Source organism: Penicillium brevicompactum, assembly GCF_028827555.1.
Source record: "Penicillium brevicompactum strain IBT 35665 chromosome Unknown utg000003l_segment0_segment0, whole genome shotgun sequence".
NCBI lineage: Eukaryota > Fungi > Ascomycota > Eurotiomycetes > Eurotiales > Aspergillaceae > Penicillium > Penicillium brevicompactum.
Genome location: NW_026623206.1, coordinates 1,812,477 through 1,825,725, shown reverse-complemented (window position 1 = coordinate 1,825,725; position 13,249 = coordinate 1,812,477). Strand labels below are relative to the sequence as shown.

The 13,249-nt window shown below is 50.4% G+C and overlaps 4 protein-coding genes across 4 annotated transcripts; 1 reads left to right on the top strand and 3 right to left on the bottom strand.

Moving 5' to 3' along the window:
- Window positions 1-605: 605 nt before the first annotated feature.
- Window positions 606-3,664, bottom strand: N7506_004565 (C-1-tetrahydrofolate synthase; the record flags this gene model as incomplete). The annotated part of the gene is made up of 5 exons (XM_056953859.1): window positions 606-714; window positions 775-3,302; window positions 3,362-3,399; window positions 3,455-3,475; window positions 3,544-3,664. The coding sequence occupies 5 exons, from the start codon at window positions 3,662-3,664 to the stop codon at window positions 606-608; spliced, it is 2,817 nt and encodes a 938-aa protein (XP_056812748.1).
- Window positions 3,665-4,329: 665 nt separating this feature from the next.
- On the top strand, window positions 4,330-5,550 carry tif34 (translation initiation factor eIF3 subunit i; the record flags this gene model as incomplete). Its single annotated transcript, XM_056953858.1, has 4 exons — window positions 4,330-4,356; window positions 4,431-4,937; window positions 5,010-5,126; window positions 5,179-5,550. 4 exons carry the CDS (start codon window positions 4,330-4,332, stop codon window positions 5,548-5,550), a joined length of 1,023 nt encoding a protein of 340 aa, XP_056812747.1.
- Window positions 5,551-6,494: 944 nt separating this feature from the next.
- mbf1 (multiprotein-bridging factor 1) lies at window positions 6,495-7,014 on the bottom strand (the record flags this gene model as incomplete). The annotated part of the gene is made up of 2 exons (XM_056953857.1): window positions 6,495-6,788; window positions 6,859-7,014. 2 exons carry the CDS (start codon window positions 7,012-7,014, stop codon window positions 6,495-6,497), a joined length of 450 nt encoding a protein of 149 aa, XP_056812746.1.
- A 1,139-nt stretch (window positions 7,015-8,153) lies between these two features.
- N7506_004562 (uncharacterized protein) lies at window positions 8,154-12,844 on the bottom strand (the record flags this gene model as incomplete). Its single annotated transcript, XM_056953856.1, has 3 exons — window positions 8,154-10,238; window positions 10,297-12,512; window positions 12,571-12,844. The coding sequence occupies 3 exons, from the start codon at window positions 12,842-12,844 to the stop codon at window positions 8,154-8,156; spliced, it is 4,575 nt and encodes a 1,524-aa protein (XP_056812745.1).
- Between the last annotated feature and the right edge of the window lie 405 nt (window positions 12,845-13,249).

The window sequence follows — 13,249 nt, the reverse complement described above, 5'->3', positions numbered from 1 at the left end:
TCACCGGGGCAGAACGGGTGTAAGAGAGAGGCAAATCGGAAAGGAGAGAATTACCGAAGGGAAAAGTATTTGGGAAAAAGCCTTGTCCGGTGAAAAGGGTAGAAGCCTTAAAGGTCCTTGATTAACCGTGTCTCCGCAAAAAAGAAGCGCCGAAGCCGGACGTCACGAGATATCGGCCTAAGGGGGGGATGTTTGGTATGAGAGCTAGGAAAAAGAAAAGAAGCTAGGAGCTGTGAGAACTATGAAGCTTTAAAACTGGATCATCTTTGATTTAAATTCCAAAGCTCCTGAGTCATCTCGTTCTCTCAGAATCAGCGACCCGCTGTCGATGAAGGTCTCCGGAGCTCGGAGCAGTACTCCGCGGGCCCTCACCGGCCCTCCATAAGGGACGGGAAACCTGCTACCGAATTGTACGATCTGATATCTGCTAATACGATTTATCATAGCTTCACAGATTAAATTGATCCAATTGTCATGTAAATTTCCATTGTTGCTGGTGTTGAATTTCCCCGTCTAAAGACCCGTTCCAATTAGACGCCATTAACTGTATGTGTTGAAGTCCAAAAAAATATTGGTATTTACAAGTTCCAAATTCTATTCATAATTTAGAACAGTCCATCGATATCGCCGGTCTCGGTGTCAATGTCGACGTTGAGGTATCCCGGCGCGGTAGGCAATCCGGGGATGGTCTGGATGTCGGCTGCCAAGGCGTAGCTATAGCTCAATTAGTACCAAAATTTAACATTTTCCACAACGATAGGTGCAAAAACTTACAGATAGCCAGCGCCCACCGCCAATCTGACATCCCGAATGGGCACAGTGAACCCGGTGGGGGCACCCTTCAGGGCTGCGTCGTGACTGAGCGAATACTGGGTCTTGGCGATACAGATCGGCAGGTTCGAGAACCCTTGCTTGGTGTAGATGTCGACCTTCTTCTGGGCGAGTTCGCTGAACTCCACCTTGTCGGCACCGTACATGGATTGGCCAATGCGCTCAATGCGCTCCTGGATGGAACCGTCGAGGTTGTAGAGGAGCTTGAAGTCCTTCTCCTTGGAACTGGCGGTCATAACGGCCTTGGCCAGATCAACGGCTCCGGCTCCACCCTCAGCCCAGTGGTTAGCGGGGACGGCATCCTCAGCACCGGCAGCAATGGCCTCCTCCCTGATGACAGCAATTTCGGCTTCGGTATCGGTCGCGAACTTGTTAATCGCAACCACCACAGGAATACCGTACTGCTTGGCGTTGGCAATGTGCTTGCGGAGGTTGACGCAACCCTTGCGCAGGACATCCACGTTCTCGGTGCGGTAGACCTCGTCGAGAGGGGCACCGGGCTTGATCTCGGGACCGCCTCCGTGCACCTTCAGGGCACGAACAGTGGCCACAATGACAACGGTGTCCGGGGACAGACCAGAGGAGCGGCACTTGATGTTGAAGAAGCGCTCACCGCCCATGGTGAAGTCGAATCCAGCCTCGGTGACGACGAATCCGGTCTTGGCCTCGTGGTCCTCGTCGGGCTCGGTTCCGGCAAGCTTCAGTGCCAGCTTGTCGGCGATGGCGGAGCTGGCGCCAATGCTGATGTTGGCGAATGGGCCAGCGTGAACCATGACGGGAGTACCCTCCAAGCTCTGCATCAGGTTGGGCTTGATGGCATCCTTCATCAGGGCAGCAAGGGCACCGCCGGCACCGATGTCGTCACAAGTGACGGGGTCTCCGCTGCGAGAGGTGGCGACCACCATACGGCCCAGTCGCTCACGCATGTCCTCCAGGTCGTTGCTCAGGGCCAGGATGGCCATGCACTCACTGGCGACCGAGATGTCAAAGCCGGTGTCGCGGGAGTGGCCCTTCTCGGTGGCCGCTTGGCCAACGGTGATACCACGCAGGTGACGGTCGTTGACGTCGAGAACGCGACGCCAGGTGATGGTCTCCGGGTCGATATCAAGACGAGCAAAGCGGGTAATTTCTTCCTCAGTGAGATCGTCGGGGTTGGTCTTGTCGATTCCGAGCTTCTTCAAGCGACGGAACATGATAGGCTTGAACTCGCGCTTGCCCTTGTCCTGAGGAACAAGACGTCTGTAGAGAGGTCCATCCTTCTGGGTGGACTCGTGGAACATACGAGTCTCAATGGCGGCAGCGAGAAGGTTGTTAGCGGCGGTGATGGCGTGGATATCACCAGTCAAGTGCATGTTGAACTCGTCCATAGGAATGACCTGACTGTAGCCTCCACCAGCGGCGCCACCCTTGATACCGAATGTAGGACCTTGGCTGGGCTGGCGCACATTAGCAAAGGAGATTCGGTTGAGGTGTGCACCCAGGGCTTGAGTAAGACCCAGAGTAGTAGTAGACTTGCCCTCGCCGAGGGGAGTAGGGGTGATACCGCAAACGAGAATGTATCTTCCGTTGCGACGGTGGGAAAGGCGGTCGAGCAGGCCAAGGTTGATCTTGGCCTTGGTGTGGCCGTAGGGCTCCAGCTCGTGGGAGGCAATGCCAATCTCGGCAGCAACCTGGGTGATGGGCTTGGGGTACTGAGCCCGGGAGATGGCAATGTCCGAGGGCACAGGGTTCTGGAGGCGGAGGGGAATGGGGACGACACGGCGGTCCTTCTGCTTCTCGAAGTAGCCCTTGGCGGCGTGAACCACGTTCTTCAACAGCATGGCCACGGTCATGGGGCCAACACCACCGGGGACAGGGGTGATCTGGGAGGCCACTTGAGCAGCGGACTCAAAGTCCACATCACCGACAAGTCGCTCTCCAGACTTCTTGGTGGCATCAGGCTTGTAGTTGATACCAACGTCAATGACAACGGCGCCAGGCTTCAACCACTCGCCCTTGACGAGCTCAGTCTGACCGATGGCAGCCACCACGATATCGGCGGTCTTCACGATACGCGCGATATCGGGTGTCTTGGAGTGGCAGACAGTCACAGTGGCATCAGCGTTCTTGAGCAAGTAGCTGACTGGGCTGCCGACAATGTCGCTACGCCCAAGAACGACAGCCTCCTTGCCCGCGGGGTTCACTCCGCTTGCCTGGAGCAGCTCCATGACAGCCAAAGGTGTGCATGGGGTGAACAATGGACGGCCACCACGCTTGGCAAGCTCGCCGATGTTGATTGCGCCGAATCCATCGACGTCCTTCTCGTCTGCAACGGCCGACGTCACGGCATGCTCCGACATGTGGCTGGGGAGAGGCAACTGAACGAGGATACCATGGATGGCGGGGTCATTGTTGGCTCGGGTAATCTCTTGGGTGAGCTCCAGCTCGGTGCTGGTCTCAGGGACATTGATAAGGGTGCAGATAATGTTGGCCTAGCTGGTGTCAGAACTCGAACTTTCTCGTTGATCAGAATATGATAGAGAAGATATACCTCCTGCGCGGCCTTCAACTTCATGCGCACATATGTACCTATAATTGATCAGTCCGATACACATCTCTTTTTTTTTTCTCTTGGTTAACCAACTGGAATCGGAACGGTTGCCGACTAGATAGAATTGGTGAGTCAGTCTGCTGCGATCATGGCGCCATCGCCCAGGGAGGGGTCCTGCGTACCTTGGAAGATGACCAAGTTAGGCTTGAATCTGGGGTTCGTCACTTGAACATGTTCGATCTCGGTCTTCAAGCCTTGGCGAATGCTCTTCGCGATGGCAGTGCCATCAATTTTGGCGGCCATGGCTAACCCGTGAAAAGTTCGAAAGGGAGGAAAATTGAGGGAGTCAATTGACCTGCGAGACGTAACTCGGGGATAGATATAGGAAGAAGATCTCAGGAAAGAAATAAATCGGAGAGAAGGGCCCGCATGCACTTGGAGAAAAGCGCAGCGGGGTAGGGCAGCGGGGAGGAGTGGCATGAAATATTGCTTGTTTGGGTGGGCGAACCCTTTCGTTATCGCCGTCTGACTGCTGAATTAGGCTGCAATTTCACAGCTGCAAATATCCAAAGCCACTGCACCTGCTATTCCGATATATTCCCCTCACATTCACCTCTTCTTCTTCTTCTTCGTAATTAAGCTCGTGCGGAGAGCCGGGGGAGTTTTCGGAGGCCCTCCTTGTTTCGATCTCCCCGATGCCTGAGGCTCAATGGATGCGTTAACCCAAAACGGCCTAGCGCTTAGGGCAGCCGGTCACGTGCAGATATCGAGGTACAACTCGGAGAAACTAAATCTCCGAAGAGGTCTTGGCACTGAGGGCCGAGTGTGCGATGAAATTCACTAGTCAAAGAAAGTGAGGTTGACGAGGTTGACCCCCCAATAGCCACTCCGCCTTAACCCCCTCTGAGCCGAGCCTCCTCAGAATTTTCCCCCTCCATCCCGGCCGTCCTATCGCATCATAATTCAAGATGCGTCCTATTTTGCTTTCCGGCCATGTGCGTTGCTCCGTTGCTCCCCTCAAATTCTTGTTGGATCCACTGAAAACTGACCGCGGGCATCTATACTATAGGAGCGGTCTTTGACCCAGATCAAGTTCAACAGCGACGGCGATCTCCTGTTCTCCACCTCCAAGGATAAGATTGTGTGCGCGTGGTGGTCCGCCAACGGCGAGCGTCTCGGAACATACAGCGGTCACCAGGGTGCCGTCTGGACAGTCGATGTCAGCCCCAACACTACCCTCCTCGCCACCGGTTCTGCCGACAACACCGTGCGCCTATGGAACATCAAGACCGGCGAGTGCGTGAAGGTGTGGGACTTCCCCACGGCCGTCAAGCGCGTGGCATTCTCTCCCGATGGAAGCAGACTCTTGGCAGTGACAGAAAAGCGTATGGGTTTCCTCGGCACAATCGCGGTTCTCGACATCAACTACGGCGAAAACCTGAACGAGCAGGCTGCCGAGCCCAGCCTGGTCATCACCTGTGAGGATAGCAAGGCGACCGTCGCCCAATGGAGTTTCCTCGCCAAATACATTCTCGCTGGTCACGAAGACGGCAGCGTCAGCCAGTACGATCCTAAGGTATGATGTCTTTCGGGAGCTCATGCAGCTCTCATATCTGCAAATCAGCTTAAATATTGATACCGCTTCCAGACCGGAGAAATCGTCGAGAACATCCAGATCCACGAATTCGACTCCGCAATCACCGATCTCCAGATGTCCCCCGACAGACTCAGCTTCATCACTGCCTCTAAGGACAAGTCCGCCAAGGTAAGAATTCACAGACTACGCATTGATTCCATCGTGCTAATATCATTCATAGCTCATCTCCTCCCGCAACCTCGCTATCCTCAAAACCTACACCACCGACACTCCCCTCAACACTGCAAGCATCACACCTAAGAAGAACTTCGTCATCCTTGGTGGTGGTCAAGCCGCCATGGATGTCACCACAACCTCCGCCCGCCAAGGAAAGTTCGAGGCCCGTTTCTGGCACTCCATTGTCGGCGAGGAAGTCGGCCGTGTCAAGGGTCACTTCGGTCCTCTCAACACTATCGATGTCCACCCCGCAGGCACCGCATACGCCTCCGGTGGTGAGGACGGTTACGTTCGCGTCCACCACTTCGACAAGTCATACTTCGATTTCTTGTACGAGGTTGAGCGGGAGCACCTGCGCGAGCAGGCACGGAAGTAAAGAGACGATGTGGTGAATGTTTTTTACGAGGCGAAAAGGCTCAGGATAGATCTCTGAGTCCCGCATACGGAGTGTTCCGTTGCACGATTTTCTCATTTCATTGATTCCATGATCAATCGGAGTTGGTACCTTGTGTTATTGTCTTTGTTTAATAAAAAGATGACATGGTTCAGATTTTGAGCTCTTATGTCTGTCCGGATTGCTGGGCCGGTGGCTTTCAGCAGGAGAGATTAAAATCAGGTAAATAGACAAATTCAAATCCTTGCAAATCTTCAACCGCTTTCGAGAGCCTAGACCGTGTGTTGTTGAATTAGGTCACAACCTTGGAAGTATTCACTTGGGCAGGTGGCTTCAGGGTCTTGAATGTTTACAATGAATAAGTATACATTTTTCAAGGTTCTACTAGAGATATCCCATGAGTCAATAAGCGTGACGAGCCGCGAGGTTGGATTGAAGGCTATTCTTCATTCTCAACAAAGCCGCCCCCGGGTGAATGGCGCTCAAACGTCTAGGACTCGAAACAACGGTATTGCTTATCCGAGGCGAATGAACCGTAACATAAAGGCTTGATTATACCACCCGCGTAGATGCGATCCCCCACTTCAGTCAGAATGGACCATTCCTTTTCGCTTGTTCAATTCTGTTGTCACATTACGCATGTGCTTTGTACAAAATAACCCATGAGAAAGAGATATGGTGTGTCAAATTTTGACAGCATGCGTTCCTTCTGATATCTACAAATCCAGATTGATCAGCGGGCGGAACCCGTGGAAAAAGCCATGGGGACATGGGTAGCGGATCCCATTTGTGATGAACTAAATGTGGGACGTGGCATTCATTAAACGCAAAACTAGACTGCTAGAAAACGTATGGTATGGTTGTAAACGTATGGTATACCGCAGCCTGGTTTCGAGAACACAGGCGGGCAGCGCAGCCGGACCTGCTTATTTCGGAACGGGCTTCTTCTGACGCAGGTTGGCGCCAGGGAGCACCTTCTGCAATTTGGTAATGACCGGGTTGGCGACCTGAGATAGAGCCACACCACGCTCGATCTGCTGCAGAGTGGTCAAGGGAACGTTGGCCTGAGTAGCGAGCTGCTTCTGATTGAGCTTCCTGTTCGTGCGGGCTGCGATGATGTTCTGGCCAATTTGCTTGTCCATGACAGGGGGCTTCACGATGTCATCGGCCTGGTCGACCTTGGTCATGCGCTGGCCCTCGGGGGCTCCGGCCTTTGCGCCCTGTGATGTGGTGAGTATGAGTCGTGGGATGGGTATTGAAATAATCCATTTCATTCGGAGGCTGACATACGAGGTTACCGGTGGTGTACTTCTTTTCGGTGGTCACGCCTCCAATACGGTTGGCAGCGTTGAGGGCACTGTTGCCCTTGAGGGTCTTCTCGCGGGGTTGAGCACTGGCTCCGTTGAAGGACCGGCCGATCTTGAGGGTGGGTTCCCAGTCAGACATGATGAGGCGTATGGTTTTTGTTGGATGTTGTTGGAAAGGAGGAGGATTGTGATCAAGGATGACGTTGGTCGTGTGAGAGTAAAGAGAGAAACGCAATTTGCGTCGGTGACACAGAAGCTTCTCGAGGGTGGGGAGACCACACTAGTCTACTTTGGGACTAGTGTGATTATCAATTGCCTTTCGTCAGCGTTCCCTTTTGGTATTTGGTACATACCTTCAATGTCGATTCTACAGCCAATGAAACATATCTCTGGATATAAACTTGGAAATATTGGTCCTCAGACTGTTCATTTATCTACATAGAAATTACATGAGACTGGCTGCAAGCATCTTCATCAAACACTGCCAACCTTGAAAGTCATCAGACAACCCCCGCCATCTCAATTGCCACAGCCACGACCACATCCAATAGGATCCTGGTCCATACAATTGGATCCTCACATCAGAAAGGGTATAAGTTCCCTGAATTAATTATCTATCTTGCAATTTGATTTTGATTCCTTTGATATAGTGTGCGACGTGGATAACTCAGAATTCTGTTTTTTGAGGCAATGATGTTATTTGACCCACAGCTTGATGTCATAAACTCTTGTCTACATATTCTTACTGTGTGCAGACTGCTCCCTATGTATGTAGGGGTAGCCCTATTGAACACTTGTGTCATAGAATCACGGCAAGGGGAATTTTTCATAGTTACTCGGTATGAATCACTACTCTCGGACGTTCAAATCCTTGTAATCATGACTCACACTAAGCTCACAAGTAACTAAGCCACAAACAGCATTGTTCGCATATACGATGAGGCTCAGCAAGATCGGAGACCCAGATAGGTTTAGTCTACTTACTGAGAATCGTGAAGAAATTCCATGCAGGTGCTAATCCATTCCCATATACGGAGTACCCTCACAGCATTACAAGGTTATATTTTATGATCTCTGTGCCATATGCAGTGCCAAGCCTCTGTAAACATACCACCTAGAAATCATGAAATTTAGATTTGTCCCAACTTGAATGATTTCAGGTTTATCGCAGACACCTGGGCAACTATCTGAGTAAAGAGAAAGCAGCCAATTTGGTCTGCTCCTCATTTTTGTTCAATGGTAAAAGATAATTGCAGAATAGAGTAGTGAACACACTGATCAAAGGTCTTGGAGGGGATTCAGTGTCGAGAACTCAATCAGCCCCATGGAGCGAGGCACACAGCCAATTGTCACAGCTGCAGTTGACAAGTCCAAAGCGTTTAGGTTACACAGTCGATGCTCAGGGGGTACCCATAAGATGTTGGTCCCGTCGTATGTGATCCAGTCAAAATCCTCAGCCAGGCCATACCCAGATGGCTTTGGTGTATAGTCCCAATTCTTGCAATCTGCCCAAACTCTCTTCAAACGTGTCAAATGAAATGTGCCGCGTGCTGTGTGGAGAGAATCCGAGTCAATGCTATCAAAATGAAGATAACCCTCAGTCAACACAGGAATGACCAACGTACATTGTCCTGTTGTCGGGTCCCACACTCTAGTGTCATCCGATGCTGCGGATGCGAGTTGATTCCCATCATGAGACCAAGAAACATTGTTGACATACTTTGTGTGGCCTTCGAGAACGGTATACTGATGCGTACCAAGATCCCACACCCGAACGAAAGTATCAAAAAAACATGTTGATGCAAGTCGACTTCCATCGGGAGACAAAGCAAGCCCCTCGCCTTGAGATATAATCATGCTGTTCGCGTATACAGCTGTTTCAAGACAGGTGGATTGACCAGTGCTCAAATTCCATATTCGGACAGTCTTGTCATGGGATGCTGATGCGAGTGTATTACCATCGAAGGACCAGGAAATACATTCAACCTGGTCGGTATGACCGCTTAGAATCGTGGACTGACCGGTGTCAGGATCCCACACTCTAACCGTACAGTCACGCGATGCCGATGCGAGTTTGTTTCCATCGTGAGACCAGGCGACATTCACGACAGTGGCTGTATGACCTTCTAGATTCATGCACTGACATGTGGCTGTGTCCCACACATGAACAACTTGATTCGATGATGTTGCAAGTCGGCTTCTGTCCCGAGTCCAGGCGACTGAATTGTTGATTCCATTTCTCAACTCAAAGGAATCGGCATGGACTGCTGTGTTCCATATCTTGATCGTCTTATCATAAGATCCCGATGCGAGAAGTTTGTCATCTGGAGACCAGGCTAGGGAAGTGACATTGTCACTATGGCCCTCAAAAGTGGCAATACAGTTCATAGTCTGAAGGTCCCAGATGAGGATAGTTGTATCACGCGACCCAGATGCGAGTCTGGACCCATCTGGCGACCATGCCACTGATGTGATCTCACTCGAATGGCCCTCAAGTTGACTTAAATTTCTCCATGTCTTTGTCTCCCATATCCAGATCTTGCTGTCATCCGACCCTGCTACCAGGAGTGTTCCGTCTGGAGACCATGCTATGGAGCCCGTGCTCACATCACAGCCCTCAATGCTCGCGATGCACTGCAGTGTAGACAAATCAAAAATGTTGATAGCCCCTATACACGAGGCTAGCGCGATCAGGGCCTGGTCTGGAGACCAGGGCATCGCGAAGATAGAACTCTCGTGGGCATTGTAGATTACTACACCTTCGGCAGTGACTGGATCCCAAATCTCAAAATCCCTGTCTCGTGCTAGAGCGAATCGGCTTCTGTCATGAGCCCAGGTCACGCAAGTCGGCGTAGGGCCTCTGTCCTCATGAATCGTCACAATATCGTCAGTGTCTAGATGCCAAGCCTTGATGGCATATAATTCCACATCTTCCCATGACCACATAGCAGCAACTTGAGTTTCGCCTAGCCAAGAGACAATGCTAGACATGCTGAATTCGTTATGAAGTGTGAGGATACATTGACTGGAAGCCAGATCCCATGCTCTGAGACCTGTGCCGGACCCTGAGGCGAGGCGACTTCCATCCTGGGACCAGGCAATAGAGTCGACGGCCGAGTTATGCCCCTCAAGTGTTTGGAGACATGGGCCCCATTGACCATCGACCACTGGCAATTTTTGGATCCAATCTTTCTTATGCTCTCTATGTTGATGGCATTGTCTCGTGATGGTTTTGTCCGGGCTATAGACGAGAGATGAGTAATAAACTTGGAGTGGACAACTTTCAATGGCGACTTTGGTGTATTGAACAAATCTAAGAGCATCTCGTACTCGAAGTATCAGAGTTTTTGATTTGTCTTCGACCTGCTCCTAAATTAATATCGGGGGAATTATATGTCAAAATCACCTGATATCTTCATACCTGAAATAAGTCTTCAAGCTTCCGTATGGAAACGATGCCAGCGGGAAGACTTTTTATAATGCTCATAGCTTCTAGCCAGTGAAGATAGTCCTGGCGTAGGAAGAAATCCACCAAGCCCCCTTCTTGCAAGTCCATCTTTGCACGTTCGATTTTATTGCATGCAAGAAGATGATCGACCCAATGGACGCATGCATAGCGTGCTGAAATCAGGGGGTCCTCGTCTGGTATGCTGATCTGCTCGGCTGGATAGCCAGGCGCTCTCAAGCTATAGATATCGCGGCGTAAGTTTTCTCTGAGATGAAGAAGCGATGCGGAGAAGAGGTTGTACTGTACATTTTCTTCCCCGGAAGGGAATAATTCGCCGGATGCCTGTTTCAAGAGGAAGTCTTTCGCTGACTGGTGCACCAAATAGACAGTGTTGCCCTGAAGTGACAAAATAGTACCGCATCGCCGGACTATGTCTTCGAGGACCTCCACCGAGCTCTCGGGGACATCAACGTATACCATCATCTCTTCCAACGTGATTGGACGAAGAACAGTTGTACACACGCTCAAAACCGACTTGAAGAGATCAGCATCTTCCGACATCATGATTTGGCTCATCATGCGGTCGTAGATTGAATCAAGACCCGGGGGAAACTCCTTCAATTTCCCTTGAACCTTCCACCATGACACTTTTTTCAAATTCTCCCAGACTAAGGCAACCCAGAGGAATGTGCCTTGTGCATTCTCAAGCATATAGTCTTTGACAGTGTTCCAAATCTCAGGCTTTTCTCTTTTTTTGGACCGCAAGTCTTCAACCTTGAATTCAATGAATGAACGAACAGCTTTTGATAACACTTCCTCGTTCAGTTCAAGTTGAAGTTTCGTCTCTGCTGCATGCTCGAGTTCTTGCTCAATCTCTGGCCAATTCCGGCTCGAGGCGATCCATTTGACATTTGCATGAGCGGAAGAGTGCTTGGCAAGTAGCTGAAGAAGACGATGGCGGTTTCCAGTGCATTCGTCAAGTCCGTCTAAAATAAGGTACGTTTTCCGCAGGTTTGGATTGTTCAGAATGTTGACGAATACTTTCTGGAGTCCGAACCAGGCATTTTCCCCCTCAAAGGAATCTTCCGATATTTCATCTATCAGTGAAGGCTGCTGTTTCACAAGCATCCATATGAGGCCTCTCAGAACTGCGGCGGAGTTGTTGAGACCCTCAGTGTTGTCTTGACAAAAGAAGTAGGCAATGTTAGCGCCATTCTTAGCCATCTGAGAGAGTTCATCGATGACTCCACATAGCAACATCGTTTTTCCTTTGCCAGCATCGCCTTTTATCCAAAGCAGTTGACCAGATTTGGCATCTATCCACTGCTTAAAGTCTTCATGCTGAACAATCCAGTGGTAGGAGTCCTTGAGGAGGCCACCTTTGAATTCTTCGATGCGCTCTTTGTCGTGTTGGGGATTAGTAGCCTTGAGGATTTCTCGGCAGCGGCGATGCTCGGCATTAGACATGTGTTGAGAAATTTCCCGTGTTTGTTCGGCGATCGCATCGAGCGCTTTGCGTGATTCTTGAGCTTCTTGTTTGATGGTGTCGAGCTTCTGCACACTAGTCCAGGACGCGGCGTCCTGAAAACTGTCTCGGAGAGTTTGCTCTGCCTCCTTGATCATACTCAGCTGAGTACCCCAGTCGTCAGAATCGACCACACTCTTCAGGTAGTCTTGTAGAGGGCTGCGATCCCATCTCATTACGCTTTGTACTTGGAAGCCGATCACGAGTTTGTAGAAGCATTTCACACGCTCTTTCAACTCGGTTTTGATCCCAGCATCCAAACAGCTCGGCAACATCAGTGTTTCCATCTTGATGTAATATCTGATTTGCGATGTGACGTATAAAATTCCTTGGTGATTTTCGCTGTCGGCCGTGAATGGACCGGTCAACAAGGGAAGGAGAAGGCCGATGCCAGCCATGACAATTGGTGCATAGGGGACATCTCTGAATGCATCTCTTGTGTATTCCTGAACCCAACTCACACCGAGACCAAACTTCCCTATCGCCTCTTGCCACACAACTTGCTTTCCGAAAAATGTAGTTTTGAGTCTTCCGTCTTGCATCTCTTCGAGGCTGTGCAGTGCAATGTTTTGCAATGTTTGTCGCCGTGCTACCGAGTCGTTCTGGGGGATCTTATTTTCGGCAATGATCGTGGCATCTTTTGACGTTAATAGAGTTGGCTTGGCTATGATAATATCAGCATTAATGTCCGGGGTCATGAAACCTAATTGGTGGTCACCTACTTTCAACGTCCACTTGAGATAAGAGGATCTCATACTCGGTCACAAGCACAGGATTCTCTCGCTTTAAAAGGTCATAGGCTTCTTCCCATAAGAATGATTGTTCAGGCGAAGTGGTTGTTGCGTCCGGTGTCGGCTTTGGTGCCAGCTTTGCTTTGCGTTCCTTCTCGGTGATAGATGATACAACGGAAACCAGTTTTGGAACAGCTTTCTTCTGTGCTGGGGGTTTGACAGTAGCTACTTCTTTTGGAGGGGCATCCTCTTGAGACCGGTGCATCAGTGGTAAGCCGTGGACTCCTCCGGGGGCAACGTACTCGTGGATAATGTTCTCCAGTGCCTGAGAACTTTGCTCAGTGAAGACTTTCTGGCCTGTTTGACCTCCATCGTCTGTCTTTCCTCTGGTTATAATCGCCACGGGGATGTGTATTTTTCTGGCTTGCTGATAGACAGCCTTGATATAATTCTCAAATCTGCCGGTATATTCAATAGCGCTGCAAGTCAAGAAAGCAGACACCAATAAGAAACATAGATTTGGTGATAATAACTCGCGGTTCGGTATATGCGAGGGCAGTTATGGGAAGGAAAAGAACAAATTCCCTCGGTGTACGGAGTACCCTCATACCCTCTTCGTACTCCCATTAGCTGACTGTATTGAAATGTAAACGCCCGTGAAGGTGCAGTA